The sequence below is a fragment of the Oncorhynchus mykiss genome, chromosome 21 (assembly GCF_013265735.2).
Source record: "Oncorhynchus mykiss isolate Arlee chromosome 21, USDA_OmykA_1.1, whole genome shotgun sequence".
Taxonomy (NCBI): Eukaryota; Metazoa; Chordata; class Actinopteri; order Salmoniformes; family Salmonidae; genus Oncorhynchus; species Oncorhynchus mykiss.
This window is the reverse complement of record NC_048585.1, coordinates 51,085,264-51,112,599: the sequence shown is the minus strand read 5'-3', so window position 1 is coordinate 51,112,599 and position 27,336 is coordinate 51,085,264. Positions and strand designations below refer to the sequence as shown.

The 27,336-nt window shown below is 41.7% G+C and overlaps 3 protein-coding genes across 3 annotated transcripts; 1 reads left to right on the top strand and 2 right to left on the bottom strand.

Annotated features, from left to right (window-relative positions):
- Positions 1-2,392: 2,392 nt before the first annotated feature.
- On the bottom strand, positions 2,393-4,870 carry elp5 (elongator acetyltransferase complex subunit 5). The gene is made up of 8 exons (XM_021578164.2): positions 4,523-4,870; positions 4,360-4,420; positions 4,179-4,259; positions 3,858-4,069; positions 3,478-3,653; positions 3,283-3,378; positions 3,091-3,191; positions 2,393-2,995 (listed from the first exon to the last, which is right to left on the bottom strand). The coding sequence occupies exons 1-8, from the start codon at positions 4,575-4,577 to the stop codon at positions 2,887-2,889; spliced, it is 891 nt and encodes a 296-aa protein (XP_021433839.2). The 5' UTR covers positions 4,578-4,870; the 3' UTR covers positions 2,393-2,886.
- A 627-nt stretch (positions 4,871-5,497) lies between these two features.
- LOC110500671 (PHD finger protein 23B) lies at positions 5,498-10,896 on the top strand. The gene is made up of 5 exons (XM_021578162.2): positions 5,498-6,066; positions 7,232-7,263; positions 7,394-7,486; positions 7,667-8,300; positions 8,906-10,896. The coding sequence occupies exons 1-5, from the start codon at positions 6,039-6,041 to the stop codon at positions 9,097-9,099; spliced, it is 981 nt and encodes a 326-aa protein (XP_021433837.1). The 5' UTR covers positions 5,498-6,038; the 3' UTR covers positions 9,100-10,896.
- A 49-nt stretch (positions 10,897-10,945) lies between these two features.
- On the bottom strand, positions 10,946-12,600 carry LOC110500672. The gene is made up of 5 exons (XM_021578163.2): positions 12,370-12,600; positions 12,048-12,146; positions 11,567-11,790; positions 11,324-11,390; positions 10,946-11,239 (listed from the first exon to the last, which is right to left on the bottom strand). The coding sequence occupies exons 2-5, from the start codon at positions 12,144-12,146 to the stop codon at positions 11,222-11,224; spliced, it is 408 nt and encodes a 135-aa protein (XP_021433838.1). The 5' UTR covers positions 12,370-12,600; the 3' UTR covers positions 10,946-11,221.
- Between the last annotated feature and the right edge of the window lie 14,736 nt (positions 12,601-27,336).

The window sequence follows — 27,336 nt, the reverse complement described above, 5'->3', positions numbered from 1 at the left end:
GTACGTTCATCTCTAGGAGACAGAACGTATCTCCTTCCTGAGCGGTATGACGGCTGCGTGGTCGCATGGTGTTTATACTTGCGTACTATTGTTTGTACAGATTGTGGTACCTTCAGGCGTTTGGAAATTGCTCCCAAGAATGAACCAGACGTGTCGAGGTGTACAATATTTTGATTTCTTTTGATTTTCCCATGATGTCAAGCAAAGAGGCACTGAGTTTGAAGGTAGGCCTTGAAATACATCCACAGGTACACCTCAAATTTACTCAAATCATGTCAATTAGTCTATCAGAAGCTTCTAAAGCCATGACATAATTTTCTGGAATTTTCCAAGCTGTTTAAAGGCACAGTCAACTTAGTGTATGTTAGCTTCTGATCCAATGGAATAGTGATACAGGGAATTATAAGTGAAATAATCTGTCTGTAAACAATTGTTGGAAAAAATTACTTGTGTCATGCACAAAATAGATGTCCTAACCAACTTGCCAAAACTATAGTTTGTTAACAAGAAATTTGTGGAGTGGTTGAAAAACGAGTTTTAAATGACTCCAACATAAGTGTATGTAAACTTCTGACTTCAACTGTATATACTGTATTCTATTCTACTGTATTGTAGTCAATGTCACGCCAACATTGCGCAATCTAATATTTATTTATTTATTATATACATTATTTTAATTTTAGATTTGTGTGTATTGTTATGAATTGTTAGATACTACTGCACTGTTGGAGATAGGAACACAAGCATTTCGCTACACCGACAATGACATCTGCTAAATATTGGTATGTGACCAATACAATTTGATTGGATTTTGAATTTCTTGATTTTATTGGGAAAAAAATTAATTAATAAAAAAAGTTAATGGGATAAAAAAAGTTTCAGTATTTTTAAAATTGATTAATATTATATAACATCCCAAAAGATATAAATACTAAATTATCAAAGAAGTGTGTACAGTATTTTTCAAAATGTAACTTGTCTATAGCGTAATATACTTTATGTGTCTCTCCGGATTCTAAAAATGTGTTTTGGTTATGTGTGATTGGTTTGGGTTGGTGGATCACAACTTTTAAGGGCCAAACAACGCCACCTACTGTACTGGAGTATGTGGCGTGTTACAGCCTACCTACATTAAATTTTCCTCATTAGTCCTGTTCCACTTAGGAAAGTGAAATAGAACCTTAGACACCACTTCCCTCCCCCCACTACACCATGCAAACCCCAACCACGTCCAGCCTCTATAACCCTTTCACACAATCTCTCCCTGTCTACGTCATACAGTCATACACAAAATATCAACACATGCTCCACCGTTTCCTCCACTAAACAGTCATCACACAGATTGGTTTCATGTCTCCCTATTATCCACAACATGGCATTCAAACCTGTGTGCCCAAACCGTAGTCTACTCTCCACAACTTCCTCTGTCCTGTATCCAATACTCCCCACTTCTTCCTTTACTGACCGGTACATATGATAAAATTGCCTCCCCTTACTACTAACATCCCACTCCCTTTACCAAAGATAAAGCCTTTTTGCCTGGATTAAGGACTTCCCGGCGGCCCAGTGGGACCTGAATATCTACCCCCTCTCCTCGCAACACTCTTAGGCACCACATCGGTCTTCTCATTACCCTTCAGAACCCACATGGGCGGGAACCAAGCAAAAGCTTACCACCACTCCCATCCTCTCCAATCCCATTAACAGCAACATCATTTCCACTAACAAATCAAATGCTAAGCAAACAAGTCTCCCATATCCAACCTGCCTGTCTTAAGTGGTTTCACCTCCTCCACCCATCTCACACCTAAAGTCAAGGCCATAAACTCGGCCGCATACACTGACACATAATCAGTTAACCGCTTACATACACTAACATTGAAATCTGGGACATACACCCCTGCCCCCCACCCTACAACTGACTGGATCCTTTGAAGCAATAAATATCCGTAAAACTTTTTTAAACCGATTATCTATATGTCTCACATCCTCACCCCATTCATAACCACATCTACACTTGGTTTTGGAAGCAGCCACAGAGGAACATTGCCCAACACAATTGTCACCCTATCTCTCTCCCAGTCCATAATTCTACCACCTTCTGGCCGATTGTCCACCTGTACACCCTCTGCTTACCCATTCCTTGCTCCCAACATTACCCAGTTGCAGTTACCGCTGGATGTCCTTCTGAACTCCCTTTCAACCTCACCCAGTACACTAACGCAAGTTTGTCCTGCCTTATTCTCAGTGGCAGTTCCCCACTATTCACCTGCAATTATTACCCTGAATAAACATGGTGAAATACACAGATAATCTTTTTTTATTTTACCTTTATTTGACTAGGCAAGTCAGTTTAGAACAAATTCTTATTTACAATGACACCCTACTGGGTTAACTGCCTTGTTCAGGGGCAGAACGATAAATGTTTACTTTGGCAGCTCGGGGATTCAATCCAGCAACCTTTGCATTACTGGCCCAACGCTCTAACCACTAGGCTACCTGCCACTCCAATAAGCATTGTGTTGTTTAATATTGTCATCATTGATGATGACGTAGAAGTCCAGCCAAGCTATTCAAGTTGTATTCATGTATATTAATTGCTGACTATTCCATGCCAGTGATGTTGATTGTTTTTAAGAGTAGACCAGGGCCAAGCTTTTATTGACCATTATTAAGTTGGTATACACTTGCATCGTTGAGGGCCATCACAATAACTCAGTTGCTCCTTTAAAGACCTAAAAGTAGCAACAAACTACAGGAACTATTTTATCATTATTCATAAGTCTATGTGAGTTCATGTGGCTAATGTGTTGGGTCTGACTAGACATGTCCAAAAGTGGCATTAACTGCAAGGAGCTGTGCTCTACATGGCTAGTAGCCTGTCCTCTAGACATCAAGGTCGTCATCAGGATCCTCCTGGTCATAATCATCATTGGCATCAGGCTCGTAAAGGATCCGTCCTGAACCGGTGCCCGGGTGCAGAAGTGCTGACTTCCTGGAAGAAGATAAATGGGGAGAGTTCGATAAAACACCTCAGACAGTAGCAAGACAGCATGGATAGAAAAGGCATGGCAGAAAACAAAATCTCACTTCTCTTTACTGAAGACGAAGGGAAGCGGCAGTTTTTCTTTGGCCTCTCTCTGTGTATCAGACAGGCGCAGGTTAAAGGTCAGGTTGGCTGTCGGATCCACCTGGGGAAAACAAGAGAATAATACAATACCATTGGCTTTTTCCTTATCATTCTCACATTGTGCATGTCAGGAATCAATACAGGTGTGCTACCTCAGATTCGTCTGTATTCATCGGTGTGCTTCCAGGATGACTGCGTTTGCTCTGTATTGTAACTGTCAGGTCCTCATTGATGCTGAATATCTCCTCCTGTTAACAGACACACAACACTTCAATCAGCAGAAAATGGCTAAGACAGTTAAATTCTTCAATTCAAACCAGCAGCACTCCATGCTCCACTGTTCTTACATCTTGCATAAGCTTGCCCGACTTGGTGCGTCTTGTTATTTTGGCGAAGGCCCCTAGTCCTCTGGTCCCTGGGGCCACAGTGATGACTGAGGTAGCCAAGTGGCATATGCTTCCCACAGTGCCTCGCTGATGCAGGTCTGAGTGCAGCAGACCAATTACAGCTCTCACAACTCCACCTAAAGACGAGTGAATAAAGTGGAGCCTGAACTGAACCGGAGCCTGAACTGAACCGGAGCCTAACAATGTCACTGACTTCAATGTACAACATGGCATCAATATAGATGCAATTGGAGAAACTTAGCTAACCTCTTTCTGCAGCGCTGAAATAAAACGGAGCTGGTCAAGTCAGAAAGACAGTGTTTATAAATACCATGACAAACCTTTTTTGAGAGCCTGAAGTTTCTGGCAGATAGCAGCAGGGTCGTGATGCCTCAAAATCCATGACAGAGAGTCAATGACAAGTGTCACTGCTTTGGCCTGAGGTGTTTGTTTGAGAAGAGTGCTGATGTCCTCTAGGGTAAACTGGTGGACCGTAAACGGTGAATTACCGGTCCAGCCGAGAGGGTCAGAGTAGGCATTGTGAAAGTGCAGCCTATATTCAAAGTCGGGGAAAACATGAGCAAGTTAACGCTTGATCTCAAGAAATCTGCTAGTAGTGTTGACTCCCATCTAAAGGGAGTTTCTTATTTGTTTATAGTCACCTCTGTGCAGATGTTCTGTCGAGTCCATCATTGAGTTCCTCTTGACTAACTTCAAACCCCAATACATGGACCACTTCTTCCCTGAAACACAATATATTGGTATGACATTAGCGCACAACAAACTAAATGAATACGAACTAGATAACAGCGGAAACGTTCATGTCACGGGTAAGTTATTTACCGTTTAAGTGCTGTATTGATGCAGCTTTTCAGGAGGTGTCGACCACAGTAATTCACAGAATCTGTCAAAGTAACGCAAAGGCAAAAAAAAAAAAGCAAGTCAGTTAGCTAATGTCTGTGGTTCTGAAAACAATGACGAGTTTACCATCAGCGAGTATATTTACCTTGTATCAAAATGAATCCCCCCGCTTCTGTTCCTTGCAAAACTTCCAACAACATATTAACGTTACAGGCTTCCTAGCTGCCCAGATTGTTAGCTAACGTTGTAGCAAGAGTGTCGGTTATTACGTGTGATTCCTCTTCATCCGCCTTCAAATATTGATGCTGCCCTACAAATCTGACGACAATTCTCATGACAAGCGTTTGTCAGCTGGACATAGATGGAGCACCGAAATTTGCGTTTAGGAGAATAATGAAGTTGTACGATTGTATTCCATGTACAAGACACGCAGCTCGTGCCAGGGAAAACTCAATGCTTGATAAGCATCCGGTTTGTATCCCCTTTCGCGCTTGCGCCTGAGCATGATGCCGTTCTTGTCTATATTTTGGTCATGACATCATTAATGTAGTACATTAAACTTGATTCTTACATGATTTATACAAGCCTGCCTGAAAGATAACCTTGAAATGCGCATAGTCTAACTGACTCAACAACCCAAAATACGTATCTAAGTTAACTCGTTGATACTACTTTATATATACCCCTCTGATGGTCCCTGCAGGGGCCTAATAAAGGTTCTTATGGTAGATGCAGACAATTTATTTTTCTTTGCGCATGTTTTCTGACATTGAAATTGATTCAGTAAGGGTCATTGTTAACTGTCAAAAGTTTAGAATTCTATTTGACCACATTTTCTTGCAGATAATGCTCGGAGAACAGGCATTACAATCTTAGTGAAACGACACTGTGGTCTTACTGAAATTGGATGGTGTGGTGGTTGTATTTGGTGCAATAAACCATTTTTACATGTTTGCTTTACAGACCACTGAGTTAGATACAAATAAACCTCAGGTAGGTGCAATGGCACACGGGTAGTGTCGTTTTAGGGATTTATCGTTCGTCCTCATTAAGAAGAATATACACACATTAAACTACACTACCCAGCAAAGCGCAGAGCTGTCACTGCGTTGTGGCAACCACAAGGGGCTTCTGCAATCAGTTGACATCGCTGATGGCTCGAGGAGGCGCGCAAGGGGCTAGACGTATATTTAGTTAAACTCTTGTCGATTGTTGCTCGTGTTATGGAACAACGTCAACTTCATCTAAAAAATATGTTACCTGAATGCTTTTGTCCTATACAATGGATGCACCTGCTGCAGTTTTTCTCCGGTGACTTAGCTCGTTAGTTAACTAAAGTAGTTTTATTGCCAGGATTATGTATGCAATAGCTGCTGTGACGAAGAAATTAGCAATTAGCTAGCTAGCTATCTTGTTAATCGGGCTAATCGGAATTATTGTTGCATTTTTTTTGTTGGTTAGCCCGGTACCTTGCCGGCTAAGCTATCCAGAAAACAAGCCAAAAAACACCAATAAATTCGCTTGTCTTCGAAGAGTGGTGTTGACTACTCCGTTCTTGGCTAGGGCTTCTCCCGCACAGTCAGTAGTCAAGTCAGGAGAAAAGCACAGACGCTGTTAGCTACCTGGTAGCTACCATCACAGGCCTTGTTGCTGAGGCGACAATGCTTGAAATAATGTCTGAACACCAAGGTACGTTTAAAAGTGTCAGTTCACATAGTACATTTATATTGAGTTCATTGCTAGTTGGCAGACATTCTCGGTTTAGTTAAAAATCCTCCTTCAGTGAAGCAACTGTTGGTTGTTCAATCGCCATGCTAGTTGGCTAGCGAACTAACGCTATCCAACGTTAACATTAACTGGCAGTTTACTAGTTAGCGAAGTTTGTTACATCTCTACTAACAGTCAAGAACGTCAATTAGCTTGCATAGTTATATACACATAGTTATCTTTTTTTATGCATTAACGATAACTATATATATATATATATATGCTACCGTACCTAGTTAGCACATGTTTGTTAACTAACCATGCCATTGGTAGCTAATGGTATGTTAACCGCTGGCTAGCTAACTAGAAGTTTGTGCTAAGCAAATGGAGCCATAATGTCTGTTGCTTTGCCAGCAAGCTAACGTTAACATGTCTTGAATAGCTAACGTTAGTTAGCTAGCAAACAGTGCTCGTTGGTTAACAAGCTACTGTAACTAGTTAGCCAAATGCTGTTAGCTACCTAGCCATGTTAAAAATTCGGGAGGCTCCCCACGCCATCGCAGCCGTGAGCTAATGTTGGCTCACAATGCATGTTTCACGTTTGTTAACGAGCTACTGTTAGCCAACATAGCCAACCATGGATAACTTAAACCGTCTTCACTTTGCGTCACCCGTTAGTAGAAACTACCACGACAACGTTGTTGGCGGTAGCTGGCTAGTTTGTGAGCAGAGAAGGTATTCACTCATTTTTAGACAACTAAACGCTAGCTAGCTAAAAAGGCAATACGTTATTCTTGCTGACTGACGTTGCAGCACGAGGCTAGACATCAACTTAGCTAGTTTGCTACTTTTAGAATAGAAATGCCCCTCAGCTACGTTAGGTTGCAGACTTGGCGTTTTTGAATCATTGCCTGGTTGTTGTTTCATTGCATGCTTCATTGCTAATGTTAGCTAGTTATCGCTATATTCTCTAGAATAGATACATCGCAAGGCCGAACAAAAATAGACCAACAGCAAGCTAGCAGCTAACAATACTTCACTGCCGATGGATTAGTGGAGATAATGAAGTATTTGTTTTTATACGTAATGATTTTGTTTACAAATCTGAACAGATTATAGTATAGTAATATTGTTTTCTTCCACACAGATTCGTTATTGAAGTGCAAAACGGATACTCTGGTAAATAGACTTCTGATGTGACGTTTACTTTAATCCCCCTTCTGACCCTGTTCACAATTTTTGGGGTGTTGTATGCATGACTTATTAGCTTGGTTAATTTGTGTGAATGCCATTGTTTTTATCTCTTTAGCCTCCAGAGAGGAGAAAGAGGACCGTAGAAGACTTTAACAAGTTCTGCAACTTTGTCTTGGCATATGCAGGCTATATCCCCAATCCTAAAGAGGTAGGATAACTAGGCACACCAGGACATCAAGTTACCCCATTATTGATGGTGTGTGTGTCTTTTAATAGGGTTTGAGAACTTACCACATGTTTAAACCACATTTATGACCCTATGCATCAATTATTGTTTGTCCTGTACTGTTTTCTTTATTTTTCTTCTGCTACACCTGTGGCTGTGTAGGAAGGTCCATGGTCACCAGCGTCCTCCAGCTCCCCGCACAGCTCAGGGGCGTCAGGGGAAAGCGGGGGTGGTGGTGAAGGAGGCGGCGGCAGCTCCTTGGGGGCCAGCTGGGGAGACGGCGGCAACGACCTGCACACCATCCACACATTTGTCCGCAAGGCCCGCGCCAACAAGGGCAAGAGTATGCGCCGGATGCACTCCGACAGCTCCCTGCTGGACAAGATGCGCCTGAAAGACTCCCTGTACGACAGCCAGGCAGGCGGCAAGGCAGAGCGCAAGAAGGACAAAAAGCTAAAAAAGTTGTCGATGGGTTCTGCCATTGGCGGCGGGGGTGAAAGCGGGAGTAGCGGCGGAGAGAAGAGGGCCCGTATCAAGCGCAGCAAAAACCCTAAGCAGGCCAAAGCCCTCAAAAAGCTTAAGAGCTCGGCCACCCAAAGTGAGACAGACTCTGAGACGGGCCATGCCCATCCCGGGGAGCGCCTGGTCCGAGATGACCTGACAGGGCACGGGGTCTCCTCACCAGGAATGCAGGGGCTGGCTAAGATTCAGGTGGAGGAGTCCAACCGGGAGGCAGAAATGAGCTCGAGTGAAGGCGAGACCTGGATCGCTGATGAGGACATCATGGTGGAGTCGGGTAAGTCATTTCATACTGACCACGCCGTGGACAAGTTGTAAACGCGAGTGCAGTAATCTCCTCACACAAGGTGCATCACTTCTCTGTCAGTCTATGGCTGCAGTGATGGCTGGTAATATGCTTGGCATGTAATTCATCAATATTAATGCACTGGTCTGTTCTGTGAGTTCTAAACCAGAGGCTCATACCTGGGGTGTGTTCAGCAGGACACAATGTTTTGTATGCTTCAGATTTAAAAAAAAAAAAATACAAAAAAATGTTATGTAGAACAAGCATGCCTCTCTGACGTGTAGAATAAGGATTCATGTCAGGGGAAACATTGTATTTAATGAGAAACAACTTGGTAACGATTGGTACTTTCTGGAGATTGAGTCATCATGTAACCAATAAATAATGAATGGATAATAACAATGTAATTACTCTGTTTTCATGTAGTTTCTAAGTAAATAAGTAATTAGGGGCCCATAAAATAAAACCTCAACCAAAAAAACAGTTGAAGTTCCTCTTCTCTTTGAAAACATTTGCCACTGAACCCAATGCTACTTGTACCACTATGATATGCCCCCTCTTACCTCTTTTTTTTCTCTCCCTCCTTCCTCACACAGGTGACGACTCTTGGGACTTAATCACCTGTTACTGCGGCAAGCCGTTTGCGGGGCGACCCATGATCGAGTGCAACCAGTGCGGCGTGTGGGTCCATCTGTCGTGCGCCAAGATCAAGAAGTCCAATGTCCCTGACATCTTTTACTGCCACAAGTGCAGGGACACTCGACGGTCGGGGCAAAAGAAAGATCCCTAAAGAGAGAGGGGGTGGGAGGGACTATATCCCTCCTATATCCCTTTTCAATCTACCCTATTATCTGTGTTCCACTACAACATCCATGTTCTTTTCTGCGATGCCTGCAGCTGATTGTTAATCCTCACCTGGACAGCAACTGTATCGTTAGTTTTCTAGGTGTTAATTTTTTGACAATCACTCTCCTCACTTATTCATGTAGGTTCTTTGTCACTTTCTGCCTCTGTGAAAACTGGGCTAAAACAGGAAGACATTGGGGGGAGATCTCTTTATCTGTAACATACAAATAGATATGCTTCTCTTGCTCAGTATTCTTACTAAATTGAGATTTTTTCATTGGAATGTTAGACTCCCAAACAGATATCCATCTCCTGGTTTTCATATTAAGGTCATAGCATAAGTTATAAAGAATTATTTATTTAGGACATTGATGGACAACTTTTCTGTCTGTCAACGTTCAAGGAAAAAAGCTAGTATTTTATAATGGTACATTAACTATTGTGAGACCCTCTGCAACCAGTAATCAATGCAATGCGACTGCTACACCATGACACAGGCACAACCCCCTTCTTTCTCTGAAAAGAAAACGGATACTCCTGATTATTTTTGTCCTTAAGTTTCTCTTTTTAGTGTTAGAAGGGCAGCTCTCGTTTTATTTGATTGTTTTTGTAGCTACTTTTTTCTTGTGTAAGCTTTCGATTTGCGATTGTTTATGAATTTCTTTGTCTAATATAACACTCAGTACCTTCTTATCACTGAGTGTTAAGCCGCCCCTATGAGATGTCTCTCATTGGATGTTTTCAGATTCTAACAAATACCAGATCAAATCTGAAATGTTGAATCTATTCCATTGACATATGCAAAGACAGTTGGTGCGACAAGAGTTCACGTTTTAAAAGGCGTGCCCAAACCAAACACCCCTTTGAGGTGTTATTTTTCATTGGAAAGTTCATTTCTTTAGTTTCAGCAACTGCTAAGAGCAGCCCTCATAAACTGAGGGCTGTGCCGTACAGTGTTTTTGATGCAGCCCATATCCAGAAGTATTTATTGATTTATTCGCCCTTTCTGTTTTTTGTCAACAGACATCTGCTACAGCACAGCTTCATAACTTTGAGTTCCCTCAGCATGACAATGGCGTCCTATGACTGCCCTTTTGGTTACGGTTTGACATGGGTACAGCCTTCAAATTCAATCTATAATGCTTGTTTTGTTTTTATTTACATTTTGTGTGTATGTTTTTCATCAAGATACTTCTGGTTTGGAAATATGTCATTGTTGTGAACTGTCGTGGTGGGGAAGTTGGAGAATCGTCGCTTTACCTTGTCGAAGTGGCTCTAACATCTTTTTGCATGAATGGTTGCGAAACGTTTTTTTTTATTTTTCATGTTATTGTTTTTTGGTTAACTTTTCAGAAAATGCTGGTTGACATTGCTCCCTAATCAGAATAGCATACAAATCTCTTCCACTCATGATCTTCTCATTCGAAAAACAAAGTTGACTGTTTGTAGTGTACAGAAAAATCAGTTGATATCGGAGTCGTGGACTCATGGCAGTTTATGTTGGTAGGTTTTACCTGTTTTTGTTGGTGGGAGAGTCATGTTTAGTCCCCAAAAAGCAAATGCACTCTCACCACCATCTTTCCCTTCGATTTTCTGTATATACCCTGTTCTTCGATGACTGTACATATGTGAAAGTGAAAAGAGAGGGGAAAAGAGCCAAGCAAATGCTATATTTTCGGCATCTGATATTGTTTTTCTTTAACTGTAGCTTGAAAAATAAAAAAAAATCTTTTTTGGGGGAGCACCTGTGTTGTATCTTATCTTTCCAATATATGCAAAGTAGATAAATATAATGTAAGGAATGCATTTTATTGAAGTTAGGCACACATAATGTGTTTGTCATTGTACATACTTACAGAACCACTAGAGGGGGATGAGTCCCAAACATCTAAGCAGGTTAGTACACTAGTACAGCATCTTAAATATAAATAAATAGTTGTAACATATTTGTGGGAGTGCATCTTTACAAAACAACCAACTAATTGGATTTGGATTGACTGTAAGACAGTAAAGTTAGTATTGGATGAGACTGAAGGGGTTGGAAGCTGTTATTGTTGCTCCTTCATTCAGCCTTCTGGTTCATCCTGCAAGACAAACAGGTTCACATTCTGGACAAACATCCTAATAAACAGATGGTTAGGCTATCCCTCCTTATTCTGTGCTCTCACCTTTCTGCTACGCTGGTTGGACATAAGGCCGCTTCCAATAGAATCCAGAGGAACTGTTGCCTTCCTCCTGGAGTGACAGGAAGATAAAGATCTTACAAAACTCAGACTGGACTTGTTTCTTTGGTAGCTAAAGTGATGCAAGTACACAGCACTAATATAGCGCTACAACGTTACACTATTACATCAGGGGATACTCCTTGTCTCAACGTTGTTACATCATCACCCACTGCTCCATTCTCTCACCTCTTGTCCTTGGGTTTGCGATGGTGGTGGTTGTGATGATGGACAGAGATGCGTTCCACGGGGGTGGATATGCGTTCCAGAGGGGCGAGGAAGGTGGCAGACTGGAAACGACGTTCTTCCCAATCCCGGGTCATCTCCCCGGCGTCTCCGGGTGGCGAAAGGTTGGTGAGGTCAGAGAGCTCAGACAGGTGTGGAAAGAACTCTTGGTCCAGCCAATTGACGTCCTGTGGACATGGAGGGGGAGGTTATTTTCAGACAAGCAGCATATGACAATGCAGTTCGTATAAAATGACCAATCTGTATTTATTTGAAACCTTGTTATTTTCATTGAAGTAGATGCACCAGTCACACAAAATAGCAACTATCTATGAAAGCAATACAAGAATGGCATCATGGTGTTTCCAAGATGAAGGATATTTTTTGCCACTATCCATGTTTAAACAGTTTAAGAAAATCCATTAAGCATGTGTAACTTCCTTACCCGTTTCTGTCTCAGCATATCAGGCAGCAGGAAGGCAGACAAGTCTCCCAACATCAGGTAAAGTCCCAGGACAGCTAACACACACCTTGAGTAAAGCATCTGTATGGCAGACAGAAAATATTATATTTTAGACATTCATCAGTTTATTAGATGATGATCATCGTTCTTTTGTTGACTTGATGTGTTGTGAAATAGGTAACACAATCCAAATATACTGAAGTAGCTCAAATTCTGAAACCACACAAAAATGTTCTCGTGAAAAAAACGCATGTAAAGATTTTCCACAATGTCAACGAAAGAGTGCAACCAAAGATGTACTCACCTTAAGACTTATCTGTTCTGTGAAGATAGTTGGTGCAAATTATTTAGTTCCTCTGGGTTGTTGGCTTCTGACTTCTCTGCAGACTGCTGGTGTTAAGGGTATTTGTAGGCATGCGGTTGGGGTGGGTTTATATTGGAGTAGGATGAAGGGGGGTGTGTGGGAGACTATGGGACTTCAGACGTGACAATTATATCTCATATATCTCATGCCCGGCCTCGCCATGGCTGAACTTGGGGTCAAAGCTTTTAGGCGGTTCAGGACTTTAGATAATTGCACATACGCGCACCAACATGCACGCATTTGTACACACACGCATGCACACACTCATACACACGCACGCACACACACCACTCCACCACTTCCACCCTCCACCTTCCTCTGGACTAAGGAAGAAAGATGAGGTAATGATTAGGCCATCATTGGGGATGGGATGCTACAGTTCATTGTTTACACTAGTTCCTACTGGTTCAGACTGGTTTGTGCTTATCGAGATAAGATTGGTAAAGATGTCATGTTTTCTTTATATCCTTATCTGCATATCTTATATTTCACATAGGGAAGACATTAGAAAGGACATCTTCATCTTGACATAATACAGTACTCTGAACAACTGTAGGCTATTGGGTTTTCCTGTGTTATCTTTACTATAGGATACTATATGATACTAGTGTTCTGAGGGACATGAATCATCGAGATCTATCAATCACTTGTAGATTTCTCCATCTTAGACTTACACATAAGCCATCACCTGGTCAGTACTTTGAGAAGACAGACGGACAGACAGACAGACACAGTGAGTGATAGCATCAGATCAGATGGATGTCTATGCTGTGTGTGTGGCCAACTGGAAAACCTGACTACCTCGTCTCGCCTAATTTCAGCATTGGATTGCGACCTCCAACCACCCACACACTCTGTCCATACACACAGAGGAGTATGAAACAAAGGGAAGACAGTGAACGAGGGAGGGAAGGACAGAAGGAGATGGAGGAGGGGGGTCTAAGGGCCTTGCATGGAGTGTATGCGTGGTCTGACACACGTTTTCACTTTTCCTCTTTTCCCGCCCATGTCTTAATTATTTCTATTTCGGGGCCACTACAAATAACCTAATGTAGAGCCATGCTGATAGATCTCCATGCAAAAAAATCAACTGACGGGGCTGAATGTGGCCCTGCTAGGCCCGCCCGGGAGTCTGTCAACAGGGGCAGAGACTAGATAGGCAGCACTGATTACCTTAATTATCACAGAGCTATGGAGACACAACTCGTGGTACCGTTGGTCATTACCAGTGTGTGTGTGCGTGTGCGGTCGACTCATTCTAGACTCCTCCACCCAAATGTGTGTGATTGTGTGTGTGTTTAAATGTAAGTATGTGTGTGTGTGGCCAGCATGACGCCCCCCTGCTTCCCCACACCCGGCTGCCCTATAAGTATCCGGGATGACGGTGTGTGCTAAAAATTTAGAACAAGTGCTGATAAATCACAATGCGAAATTGTGGTTTAGGAGTCCTCCCCCTGAATTTTAAAACCGTTTAATAATGTATTTCCTGCAATTCTACTCAGTTTGACATGACTTATTATGCCTCTCTTGAGGAGTATTTTGAGGGGTATATGGACAGGTATTTTGAGGAGTATCTGAATGGGTATTTTGAAAACAGTATAAGTGGAAGAATTAGTGGAAGGCCACCCTCCAAACAGATTTATTTTTGTGATAACAGTTAACTTCCTGCATTTCAAGACGTTTTGCCTTAGGGCAGAGAGAAGAAAATGCAGTTTTGTAATGCTATTCCACACATTTTGTCATGAGTCAGAGAAAATGTTGCCGCTTTAAAGCTAATTTCATGCATTTCTATTTTCTACACATTTTGCCATGGGTCACAGATTTTTTTGTTTCTGTTTTATAGCTCATCTCATACTATTCTTTTCAACATTTTCAATGAGGATAAGAGAAAATGTTGCAGTTTTAAATTAATTTTCCTGCTACCCTTCACATTTCGACATGAGGCTGATAGTTTGAAAGTAATTGTCCAGTGAAAGTCTCACTTTTAAACGTTAATATTCTGTTAATAATGTTGTTGATTCATCCTAAACCAAAATCCTTGCTATTTCCTAATAGAGGATGATGTAATCCTCCTGAGGAGGATGAGCTGGCTAATCAGCGGTCTACTCGCATTAATAGTTTTAATGACTGGTATAAGGCCACACCATTCTGTTGTTGGGGTACACCCACACCCTTCCAACACAGAAAATCTGCTTTTTAACATGCTTAATAAACACATTTGTAAGGAAAACTATGTCATAGATATTGTAATTAATTATAGGTAGTATTTCATAGATATCTGGAAACACTGCACAGTTACTTTAAAGGTTGACGGTTTAAACTGTATAATTGATCAATACACGATCATACCAAGTCATTTCATGCTTAAAACAAAACAAATGGATGAATATGATATGAGTCAACACATACTGGAGGAGTTACTGGCTAGCTATATTCAGCTTAGCTTAGCTAACAAACTAGCTACACCATGACCGGAATGACACGTCAATGAATCACCAAAGGCACACCCCATTTCTATTTGAAAATTGAGAAAGAGGAGGTGATGGACTGTTTTTCGTGCCCAATGTCAACCATTGAAGCTAATTTCCTGCATTTTGACATTGCTTATTAGGTGTTCATAAACTACCTGGGGGCCCCTGTATAAGGGCACAACGCGAGTCCCAGATGTGGACACGGTAGGTAGATGTTTGAGTCTTTGATATTTATTACTAACCAAAAGGGGTAGGCAACAGAATGGTCATGGACAGGCAAAAGGTCAAAACCAGTTCAGAGTCCAGGAGGTACAGAGTGGCGGGCAGGCTCGAGGTCAAGGCAGGCAGAATGGTCAGGCAGGCGGGTACAGAGTCCAGAAACAGGCAAGGGTCAAAACCGGGAGGACTTGCAAAAATAGAATAGAAAAAGCAGGAACACGGGAAAAACACGCTGGTTGACTTGAACATACAAGACGAACTGGCACAGAGAGACAGGAAACACAGGGATAAATACACCGGGGGAAATGAGCGACACCTGGAGGGGGTGGAGACAATCACAAGGACAGGTGAAACAGATCAGGGCGTGACACCCCAACATCCACGGAGACCCCAAACCCCCCAAAATAAATATATATATGTATATATATATATATTTCTACGGTGCCTTAAGTAAGTATTCATACCCCTTCACTTATTCAACATTTTGTTGTTGTACAGCCTGAATTTCAAATTGATTAAATATAAAAACATTTTACCAATCTACACACAATACCCCATAATGACAAAGTGAAAATGTAGCCATTTTTGCAAATGTATTGAAAATGAAATATAGAAACATCTCATTTACATGTGTCAATACATGTTAGAATCACTTTTGGCAACGATTACAGCTGTGAGTCTTTCAAATCAATCAAATCAAATCATATTTGTCACATGCGCCGAATACAAAAGGTGTAGACCTTACTGTGAAATGCTTACTTACAAGCACTTAACCAACAATCCAGTTGCCATACCAGGCGGTGACGCAGCCAGTGAGGATGCTCTCGATGGTGCAGCTGTAGAACTTTTGAAGATCTGAGGACCAATGGCAAATCTTTTCAGTCTCCTGAGGGGAAATGGGCATTGTCGTGCCCTCTTCACAACTGTCTTGATGTGTTTGGACCATGATAATTTGTTGATAATGTGGACACCAAGGAACTTTAAGGGTAAGTCTCTTCTGGGTAAGTCTCTAAGAGCTTTGCATACCTGGATTGTACAATATTTGCACATTATTATTTTTATTTCTAAGATTTTCAAGCCTATTTAAATCAAAACTATAACTAGGCCACTCATCAGGAATGTGAGTGGCCTACGTTCAACGTCGTCTTGGTAAGCAACTCCAGTGTATATTTTCCCTTGTGTTTTAGGTTATTGTCCTGCTGAAAGGTAATTTGTCTCCCAGCGTCTGTTGGAAAGCAGACTGAATCTGGTTTTCCTCTAGGACTTTGCCTGTGCTTAGCTCTATTCTGTTTCTTTTTATCCTAAAAAAACTCCCTAGTCGTTGCAGATGACAAGCATACCATAACATGATGCAGCCACCACCACGCTTGAAAATATGAAGAGTGGTACTCAGTGATGTGTTGTGTTGGATTTTCTCCAAACATAATGCTTTGTATTCAGGACATGAAGTTAATTTATTTGCCACATTTATTGCAGTTTATTTATTTATTTGCATGTTCTGGAATATTTTTCTTCTTTACATTCTTTTCACTAATATTGTGGAGTAACTACAATGTTCTTGATTCATCCTTAGTTTTCTCCTATCACAGCCATTAAACTCTGTAACTGTTTTAAAGTCAACATTGGCCTCATGATGAAATCCCTGAGCGGTTTCCTTTCTTTCCGGCAACTGAGTTATGAAGGACGTCTGTATCTTTGTAGTGACTGGGTGTATTGATACATCATCCAAAGTGTAACTTGGACAGTCGTGAAGAGGGCACGACAAAGCCTATTCCCCCTCAGGAGACTGAAAAGATTTGTCATCGGTCCTCAGATTCTCAAAAGGTTCTACAGCGGCACCATCGAGAGCAACCTGACGTGACCTGACTGGGTACATCAGTCTGACAGCAGTGTCAGAAGAAGGCCCTAAAAATGGTCAAAGACTCCAGCCACCCTAGTAATAGACTGCGGTACCTGAGCGCCATGTCTATGTCCAAATGGCTTCTTTTTGTAACAGTTTTTTTATTGGAATTTCACCATTTTCCCCCATATTAAGAGATACAACAACAGAGACAAAGCAACAAAAAAAACAGCGCTCACTTACACATACCTGCGCATATACACTGCTCAAAAAAATAAAGGGAACACTTAAACAACACAATGTAACTCCAAGTCAATTACACTTCTGTGAAATCAAACTGTCCACTTAGGAAGCAACACTAATTGACAATAAATTTCACATGCTGTTGTGCAAATGGAATAGACAACAGGTGGAAATTATAGGCAATTAGCAAGACACCCCCAATAAAGGAGTGGTTCTGCAGGTGGTGACCACAGACCCCTTCTCAGTTCCTATGCTTCCTGGCTGATGTTTTGGTCACTTTTGAATGCTGGCGGGGCTTTCACTCTAGTGGTAGCAGAGTAGAGTCTACAACCCACACAAGTGGCTCAGGTAGTGCAGCTCATCCAGGATGGGACATCAATACGAGCTGTGGCAAGAAGGTTTGCTGTGTCTGTCAGCGTAGTGTCCAGAGCATGGAGGCTCAGGAGACAGGCCAGTACATCAGGAGACGTGGAGGAGGCCGTAGGAGGGCAACAACCCAGCAGCAGGACCGCTACCTCCGCCTTTGTGCAAGGAGGAGCAGGAGGAGCACTGCCAGAGCCCTGCAAAATGACCTCCAGAAGGCCACAAATGTGCATGTGCCTGCTCAAACGGTCAGAAACAGACTCCATGAGGGTGGTATGAGGGCCCGACATCCACAGGTGGGGGTTGTGCTTACAGCCCAACACGTGCAGGACGTTTGGCATTTGCCAGAGAACACCAAGATTGGCAAATTCGCTACTGGAGCCCTGTGCTCTTCACAGATGAAAGCAGGTTCACACTGAGCACATGTGACAGATGTGACAGAGTCTGTAGACTCCGTGGAGAACATTCTGCTGCCTGCAACATCCTCCAGCATGACCGGTTTGACGGTGGGTCAGTCATGGTGTGGGGTGGCATTTCTTTGGGGGGCCGCACAGCCCTCCATGTGCTCGCCAGAGGTAGCCTGACTGCCATTAGGTACCGAGATGAGATCCTTGGACCCCTTGTGAGACCATATGCTGGTGCGGTTGGCCCTGGGTTCCTCCTAATGCAAGACAATGCTAGACCTCATGTGGCTGGAGTGTGTCAGCAGTTCCTGCAAGAGGAAGGTATTGATGCTATGGACTGGCCCGCCCGTTCCCCAGACCTGAATCCAATGGAGCACATCTGGGACATCATGTCTCACTCCATCCACCAACGCCACGTTGCACCACAGACTGTCCAGGAGTTGGCGGATGCTTTAGTCCAGGTCTGGGAGGAGATCCCTCAGGAGACCATCCGCCACCTCATCAGGAGCATGCCCAGGCGTTGTAGGGAGGTCATACAGGCACGTGGAGGCCACATACTCAGCCTCATTTTGACTTGTTTTAAGGACATTACATCAACGTTGGATCAGCCTTTCCACTTTAATTTTGAGTGTGACTCCAAATCCAGACCTCCATGGGTTGATAAATTAGATTTCCATTTATAATTTATGTGTGATTTTGTTTGCAGCACATTCAACTATGTAAAGAAAAAAATATTTAATAAGAATTTTTAATTAATTCAGATCTAGGATGTGTTATTTTAGTGTTCCCTTTATTTTTTTGAGCAGTGTATATACATACATACATACACACACGCACGCACGCACGCACGCACGCACGCACACACACACACACACACATACATACATACATACATACACATACACCATTTTCCTCTTCCCGCTCGGCGCTTCTCTCACCCCATCCCCATCATTACGTCTCTCAATACATACATTTTAAACAAATTGACAAACAGAAATTAAACAAAAAAGCTCAGTTTAAACCGAGAAGTTAGGTTCCACACATGGACCGTACAGTGTAATTCTGAAATACATAGATCACCACCATTCTAAGAGAAACCTTGCAGCATAATAGCTGATACCTCAGGTTCTAGGTAATTTAGATAAGGTTCCCATACTTTGTAGAACTGATCTGTTTTAGAATGCAATGTACATGTCAGATATTCCAGAGGCACCCATTCAAATAGTATCTTATGCCAATCTTTAATAGAAGGAATCTTATCACTAATCCACTGTAAAATGATGTTTTTCCTCGCTGCAAAGGTAAGGATGTTGTAAAGCCTCCTTTTACCCACAGAAGTAACATGCATACTAGGGAGAACCAACAGTAAAGAAACTGGGTGTCACGTTCTGACTTTAGTTCCTTTGTTTTTGTCTTTGTTTTAGTATGGTCAAGGCGTGGGTTGGGGTGGGCAGTCTATGTTTGTTTTTCTATGTTGGTTTTTGAGTTCGGCCTAGTATGGATCTCAATCAGAGGAAGCTGTCAATTGTTGTCCCTGATTGAGAATCATACTTAGGTAGCCTGGGTTTCACTTTTGAGTGGTGGGTGTTTGTTTTCCGTGTGTGTGTTTGTTTGGCGGTACTGTTTCGGTTTTTGTTCGTTTCACATTTATTGTTTTGTAGTGTTCAATTTATGTCTTTAAATAAACGTTATGGACTCTTACCACGCTGCGCATTGTTCCTCCGATCCTTCTCGCTTCTCCTCCTCAGAAGAGGAGGAGGAATGCCGTTACACTGGGTCCAATTCTAGATCAACCCCTAGGATCTTTTCAATTTCTTGCAGAACACCAGACCAGTATCTTTGTATGTAGGTACATGACCATAAACAATGTGTTACGGTGCCTGTATCAGTTTTGCATTTAAGACACTGAGGAGAAGAGGAAGAGGGGCTAAAAGCATGTCTGCAATTTGGGGATATATGCAATCTGTGTGTTATTCTTAATTGGATTGCTCTAGTACGATTCTAGATAGATATTGTTTTTGCATATCTCCAAATGTCCTCCCACATCTCTTCGTCAATAGTAACAGACAATTCTTTCTCCCACACTTGTTTCACCCTCTGTGTGTTGACAGCAGAAAAGGACCTTAAAGCATCATAAAACAGACTTACAGACATTTTCCTTTGTGGGGGAAAAAAGCATTCTTTCAATGACAGGCATATCAGGGTTACCAATTAAGGTGGTGCTCTTCAGAATATAATGTGTTACTTGTAGGAAGCGGACAAAGTCCTACTTTGGGAGTCGACCATCTGCTCAAATGACAATACAATCTTACCAGCAAATAAGACATTTAGTCTGCGTATGCCCTTATTAAGCCAAAAGTGAAAGCCAGCATCCAGCAATCCTGGACCAAAATCTGGGTTGTTAAGAATTGGGGTAAGAGCAGAGGTTAGTTTTGACCTTTCCCAGGAAGCGTTGAACTGACCTCCATACTTTGAGTGTGTTAAGTGTAATGGGATTATTGCAGTGATCTTCTACAGACTTGAAACTTCTGAAAAATAAAAGATCCCTAGGGGTATTATGAAAAAGAAGTCTCAATGTCTAACTAAACAGAGGAGTCATCGTTTGTGATCCAGTCAGAAACATAACATAGGTGGGCACACCACTGATAGAACCTGATATTGGGCAGATCCAAGCCACCCATAGAACTTGGTAGCTGCAATATTGCCATCTTAAGCCTTGGCTTGCGTTTACTCCATATAAAGGAATTTAGCCATCCATTTACATCTTTTATTTCCTTATTGGAGAGTAATACTGGGATTATTTGGATTGGGTAAAGTAGTCTAGGTAAAATGTTCATTTTCAAGAGGGATATTCTACCCAACCAAGAAATCGGGAGAGAGTTCCAGCGCTCCAGATCCTGTCTTATTGTATCAAACAAGGGAACAAAATTGGCTTTGTACATTTGCTGGAATTTAGGAGTTACAAATATACCCAGTTACATAAAACATGAGGGAGACCATTTAAAAGGGAAGGGGGGAGAGGTATTAGGTACAGAGTGAAGGTTACCAAGTGGCATAGCCTCTGATTTAGTTATGTTAATCTTGTAGCCTGAGAATTCGCTGAATAATTCAATAATATTAATAAGAGATGTAATTGAATTCTCGGGACTAGAGATGAATATCAGGACATAATCAGCATACAAGCTTATTTTATGGTGAACATCACCAATGAGCAGCCCCTGTATAGCAGGTGTTACCCTGATGGCCTCGGCCAGTGGTTCCATAACGAGTGCAAAGAGGAGAGGGGACAAAGGACAGCCCTGTCTGGTACCTCTGTATTTAGATAAGCTTTTTGACCTTAACCCATTAGTAAGAACAGCAGCCTGAGGATCATCATATAAACATTTCACCCATTTTATTAAGTTGTCCCCTAGACCAAATATATTTAGAGCAAAGAATAGGTAAGACCACTCCACACGATCAAATGCTTTCTCAGCATCTAGGGAGAGCACAAGACCACCCGTAGCACTTTGTTGGTAGGCTTGAATTACATTAAGAAGCCGCCTGACATTGTTGCATGACTTACGGCCCTTAATGAAGCCAGTTTGGTCTCCTTTCACAATTAGTGGCAGTGAGTCCTCTACTCTTGTGACTAAAATTTTAGAAAGCCATTTTCTATCCACATTCCGAAGGGAAATTGGTCTGTAGGAGGAACAAGACTCTGGACATTTTCCCTTTTTGAGAATAAGTGAATGTTGGCTTCTCTCAGCGTTTGAGGGAGCTGGTCATTTGAAAATGAGTGGTTAAACATATCACGCAATGGCTCAAGGATCAGGCCATGGAACTCTTTATAGGACTCACTACAAAACCCGTCTGGTCCTGGGGCCTTACCATTTTGCAGATTCTTAATTGCGAACATGATCTCTTCCTCGGTAATAGGGGCATTAAGGAGAGACCTCTGTTCTTCGGAGATAGTAGGGAGCTCAATCTTAGAAAATAAGTTCTCCATTAATTTGGGTGAATCATTTGGCAGTTCTGAGGCATAAAGGTTTGCATAAAATTTCTTAAATGAGTCATTTATAAATGTATTTTCATATAATTGATTGCCATCAGAATCAGTAATAGTGGCAATTGACTGAGAGTCAGCTCTCTTTTTAGCTAGGTATGCCAAGTACTTTCCTGGCTTATCACCATGTTCATATAGCTTTTGCTTGACAAATCTCATTTTCTTTTCAGCGTCCTGTGTTAGGAGAGAGTCCTACGTTGATCTAAGGACTGATATTTAGTAGGGCAGGAGTGGGAGTTTTAATGTAGTCCTTCTCTTTAGTTCCTAATTCACCTTCTAACATTTTTTGCTTTTCACGCTTTTTCCGTCTCTTAGTGGCTGTGTATGACAGAATCAGACCCCTGGCGTACGCTTTACATGTTTCCCAAAAGAGCGAGAGGTTATCTGTTGATTGAGAGTTAATAGAGAAAAATGCTTAAACTCTGTAATAAAATATGATGTGAATGTGTGGTCTTTAAGAATGGTGGTATTCAACCTCCAATGTCTTGACCGATTGAATGCCCCGTTGAGTTTTATGTCCAGGATCACCTCAGCATGATCAGATATGACTATGCTTCCTATCCTAGCGGATAAAACAGACTGCAAAGACATCCTGGGCATAAAAAGGAATCTATTCTAGTCTGACATCCATGAGGTGCAGAGAAAGAAGTGAACTCTCTGTTGGAGGGATGAAAAGTTCTCCAAACATCAGCATACCCCCAGATCATCACAAATAGCTTTAAGTTACTTAGCTTGAGGAGAGAGTGAAGCTATACCGCTGGGAAACTTATCAATAAGGGGGTTCAACAAACAATTAAAATCTCCTCCAACCACTGCAGTGTCTGAGTTTAATTCTGAAAAGTCTAGAAATACCTTAGTGAGGAAATCAGGGGGGTGAGCAGGGAGGAAGTAAATATTCATTATGGAAATGTTCTGCCCTTGTAAAGTACCATTAATTATAACAAAGCGACCAAATTTATATTTCACACAATTCAAGACCTTAAGTGGTAAGTTATTTTTCACAAGAATTGCTACACCTCTACTTCTGGATGTAAATGATGAGAAAAACACTTGACCAAACCCCCCTTGTTGTAATTTCAGATGCTCCTTATCATCCAAATGAGTTTCTTGCAACAGGGCGATATCAATATTTTCTTTTTTCAAAAAAGACAGTACCTTCTTCCTTTTAATGGGGTTATGGCTCCCTCTAATGTTCCATGTACATACATGCAGTCTGTTACCTGCCATTGTGCCTTGACCATTCAATATCCAGACTGAATCCTACTGTAAAAGTGGGGTGGTACCTTTTTCCATGTGTTGAACTCTCCTCTATCTCACCGAGCATAAACAAATGACATGAACCCTGAACTCGAACTATACTAAACCCCAAAATTAAACATGTAAAGATCCAAAATGAGTTTTTCCCACTAGCTAACATGCAGGGGATTTCAACTTTCCAATGTAGACTCTTAAGTCCGCATTGCCACTCAATAGCCTCATCCTTTATATATATGGAAATGAAAATCAATAGAAGAAGATTGAGGGTCTTCCACCTAAAACCAAGCCTGGGCACCAATATAGATTCACACATATCTCAGCCTGGGCTATAGCGGTAGTTACTTTAGCAAGAAAAATAATAAAGATACGAATATTACTGAACAGGGGCATGTGAGAACTCACACCACTGTTTCATGATCAGATTCAAATAAAACTAAAAAGGTTATCCAATGCTGCATCCATGACGCGCTGCTTGTCGGTGAAGTTGTGGAACTTTATAACCACTGGCCGTGGGCGCTGGTTGGGATCGGGTATCGGTGCTTGAGAGCGATGGGCTCGTCCAGCTTCACACGACCAGCCTTAGTGTCCATTTGTCGGTAGCCAGGGATCAATTCCTCAATTTCTTTTACTGTACGTGTCCCTTAAGAATTTTCCGGGAGTCCCACAACACGAATATTGCATCTGCGTCCTCGATTATCCAAGTCGTCAATGTGCTCCACCATTTCGTGCACCTGTTTCTCAAGTACTTTTATCTTGGTGTCCATAGATGTAGTTGAAGTTTCCACTGTAGCAATTCTTCCTTCTGCCTCATCAACACGTTTGACAACCCTCTGTAGTTCAGCTGAATGGCCTGCTATTGCTTCCAAGACCGTTCTTATCTTAACATTGATCACTTTAGTAATGTTATCAGTCATCTTTTGAATCACCAGGTCCATTGAGCCTGGATCCGCAATGGTGTTAGCCTCGCTAACGTTAGCGAGCTCCTCCTGCACATCTACAGGGGATGGTGGTTTTGGTCGAGTTCTTAGTAGTTCTGTTGGGTATGTTGTCAGAGATTTTTGATAAATAGCCGTCAAGACTCATTGTAGGATATCTTATTTAGACAATTCTACCACTTTTTCAAGCTAGGAGATTAATGTAAGAATATAAATTTACGAATGCCACGGGAGCTCGCTGAAACACAGTGTTCTCTCTATGGCGCCATTTTGTCCCCCCCCAAATGGCTTCTTAATAGCTTCTACTTCCAAGCCATAAGACTACTCAACAGCTAAAAGGACTACCCAGACCCCTTGTTTACGCTGCTGCTACTCTCTGTTAATGATCTACTCTCTGTTTATTATCTATGCATAGTCACTTTAACTCTACCTACATGTACATATTACCTCAATTACCTTGACTAACAGGTGCCCCAGTACATTGACGCTGTACCGGCACCTCCCTGGTCTTTGTAGTGGAATCTGTGTTTGAAATTCAATGCTCAGCTATGGGACCTTACAGATAACTGTTGTGTGGGTACAGAGATGAGGTAGTCATTAAACAAATCCTGTTAACCAATGTTATTGCACACACGGTGAATCCATGCAACTCATTATGTGACTTGTTAAGCAAAGATTTACTCCTGAACGTATTTAGGCTTGCCATAACAAAGGCATTGACTACTTATTGACTCAAGACATTTCAGTTTTAATTAATATGTAAACATTGCAAAAAAACGAATTTCACTTTACATGATGGGGTATTGTGCGTAGGCCAGTGACACAACATCTCAATTTAATACATTTTAAATTCAGGCTGTGACAAAACAAAATGTGGAAAAAGTAAAGGGGTGTGAATGTTCTGAATATTAAGGTGGACATGTACCCCCATCCCCCATGGCAATTTTGCCTATGAATCACAGAGTGTGTATGTCTCTGATCTCTCACTGATTAAGAAATTGATGAACAGTTGACAGGATAAAAATATTACTATAGGTCATAAGTCAACTACAGTATCAGGCTGCATACATGCCATGTGGTGTGAATGTTTTTAAAAAAATTTAAAAATCTCTCACTGTCATTTGTAACCTGTTGATCCTGAGACCGTTTCCCCTCAAAATTCAGTCAACTTTAAAAAAATTGGGTGCAGGTTGCTTTGTGTAAAATCAGCCATTGTGGAATGACATAATGCACCATTGGGGCTGATGATTAAATGCAGTTGACGTCGGAAGTTTACATACACCTTAGCCAAATACATTTAAACTCAGTTTTTCACAATTCCTGACATTTAATCCAAGTAAAAATTCCCTGTCTTAGGTCAGTTAGGATCACCACTTTATTTTAAGAATGTGAAATGTCAGAATAACAGTAGAGAGAATGACTTATTTCAGCTTTTATTTCTTTCATCACATTCCCAGTGAGTCAGAAGTTTACATACACTCAATTCTAATTTGGTAGCATTGCCTTTAAATTGTTTAACTTGGGTCAAACGTTTTGGGTAGCCTTCCACAAGATTCCCACAATAAGTTGGGTGAATTTTGGCCCATTCTTCCTGACAGAGCTCGTGTAACTGAGTCAGGTTTGTAGGCCTCCTTGCTCACACTCGCTTTTTCAGTTCTGCCCACTAATTTTCTATGGGATTGAGGTCAGGGCTTTGGGATGGCCACTCTAATACCGTGACTTTGTTGTCCTTAAGCCATTTTGGCACAACTTTGGAAGTATGCTTGGGGTCATTGTCCATTTGGAAGACCTATTTGCGTCCAAGCTTTAACTTCCTGACTGATGTCTTGAGATGTTGCTTCAATATATCCACATAAGGGCACCCGTCCCTCCTGCTGCAAAACACCCCCACAACATGCTGCTGCCACCCCCTTGCTTTACGGTTGGGATGGTGTTCTTCGGCTTGCAAGCGTTCCCCTTTTTCCCCTGAACATAACGATGGTCATTATGGCCAAACAGTTCTATTTTTGTTTCATCAGACCATAGGACATTTCTCCAAAAAGTACACAATCTTTGACCCATATGCAGTTGCAAACCATAGTCTGGATTATTTATGGCTAGTTTGGAGCAGTGGCTTCTTCCTTGCTGAGCGGCCTTTCAGGCTATGTCGATATAGGACTCGTTTTACTGTGGATATAGATACTTTTGTACCTGTTTCCTCCAGAATCTTCACAAGGTCCTTTGCTGTTGTTCTGGGATTGATTTGCACTTTTCACACCAAAGTACTTTCATCTCTCTCACATGGACCATTCCATAAAAATGGAGCTCAATAGGAAAAGCCCTGCCTCCAGCTGTTTGATTATCTATGGATAGTAACTTTACCCCTATCTACATGTACAAATTACCGCAACTAACCTGTACCCTCGCACATTGACTCAGTATCGGTACCCCCTGTATATAGTCTCATTATTGTTATTTTATTGTGTTACTTTAGTTAGTACTTTTGTTTATTTAGTAAATATTTTCTTAATTCTATTTTCTTAAAACAGCATTGTTGGTTAAGGGCTTGTAAGTAAGCATTTCACGGTAAGGTCTACTACACCTGTTGTATTTGGAGCATGTGACAAATAAAAATGTATTTGATTTGATAACATGTTCTATCCACAACAACTATAGCCTATAGCAGGGATCATCAACTAGATTCAGCCACGGGACGATTTCTTCTTGAGCGGATGGTCGGGGGCCAGAACATAATTTCAAATAATTTGTAGACTGAAAATTGACCTTGCCCACATTTTCATATGATCACGTCTCACTATTATGCGTGAAAATACATTTTAGTCACTCAGCAGATGTTCTTATCCAGAGCAACTTACATTAACAATTAGGGTTAAGTGCCTTACTCAAGAGCACAGACTGATTTTTCACCTAGTCGGCTCAGAGATTCAAACCAGCAAGCGTTCAGTTACTGGCCCAGTGGTTACTGGTCCAGCACTCTTAACCACTAGGCTACCTGCCGCCCAGATTTCCTAAATTAAAATCACTTGGAGTTGATTTCCTGGTGGTTTTACAGTTTTTTATGTCCAACAATGAAAATTCTACAGAAAACTTGGGGGGACAAATATAGGCCTACAGGCTAATTCTATTCAAC

Coding starts and splice junctions, on each gene's coding strand:
- elp5 (XM_021578164.2), bottom strand. CDS start 4,577: ATGTTGTTGGAAGTTTTGCAAGGAACAGAAGCGGGGGGATTCATTTTG. Junction 4,421..4,522: donor GGGATTCATTTTGATACAAG/GTAAATATACTC, acceptor TTACTTTGACAG/ATTCTGTGAATTACTGTGGT. Junction 3,654..3,857: donor ACTTCAGGCTCTCAAAAAAG/GTTTGTCATGGT, acceptor ACTCGTCTTTAG/GTGGAGTTGTGAGAGCTGTA.
- LOC110500671 (XM_021578162.2), top strand. CDS start 6,039: ATGCTTGAAATAATGTCTGAACACCAAG. Junction 6,067..7,231: donor AATAATGTCTGAACACCAAG/GTACGTTTAAAA, acceptor TCTTCCACACAG/ATTCGTTATTGAAGTGCAAA. Junction 7,487..7,666: donor ATATCCCCAATCCTAAAGAG/GTAGGATAACTA, acceptor GTGGCTGTGTAG/GAAGGTCCATGGTCACCAGC.
- LOC110500672 (XM_021578163.2), bottom strand. CDS start 12,146: ATGCTTTACTCAAGGTGTGTGTTAGCTGTCCTGGGACTTTACCTGATG. Junction 11,791..12,047: donor ATATGCTGAGACAGAAACGG/GTAAGGAAGTTA, acceptor CCATGTCCACAG/GACGTCAATTGGCTGGACCA. Junction 11,391..11,566: donor CGCAAACCCAAGGACAAGAG/GTGAGAGAATGG, acceptor CTGTCACTCCAG/GAGGAAGGCAACAGTTCCTC.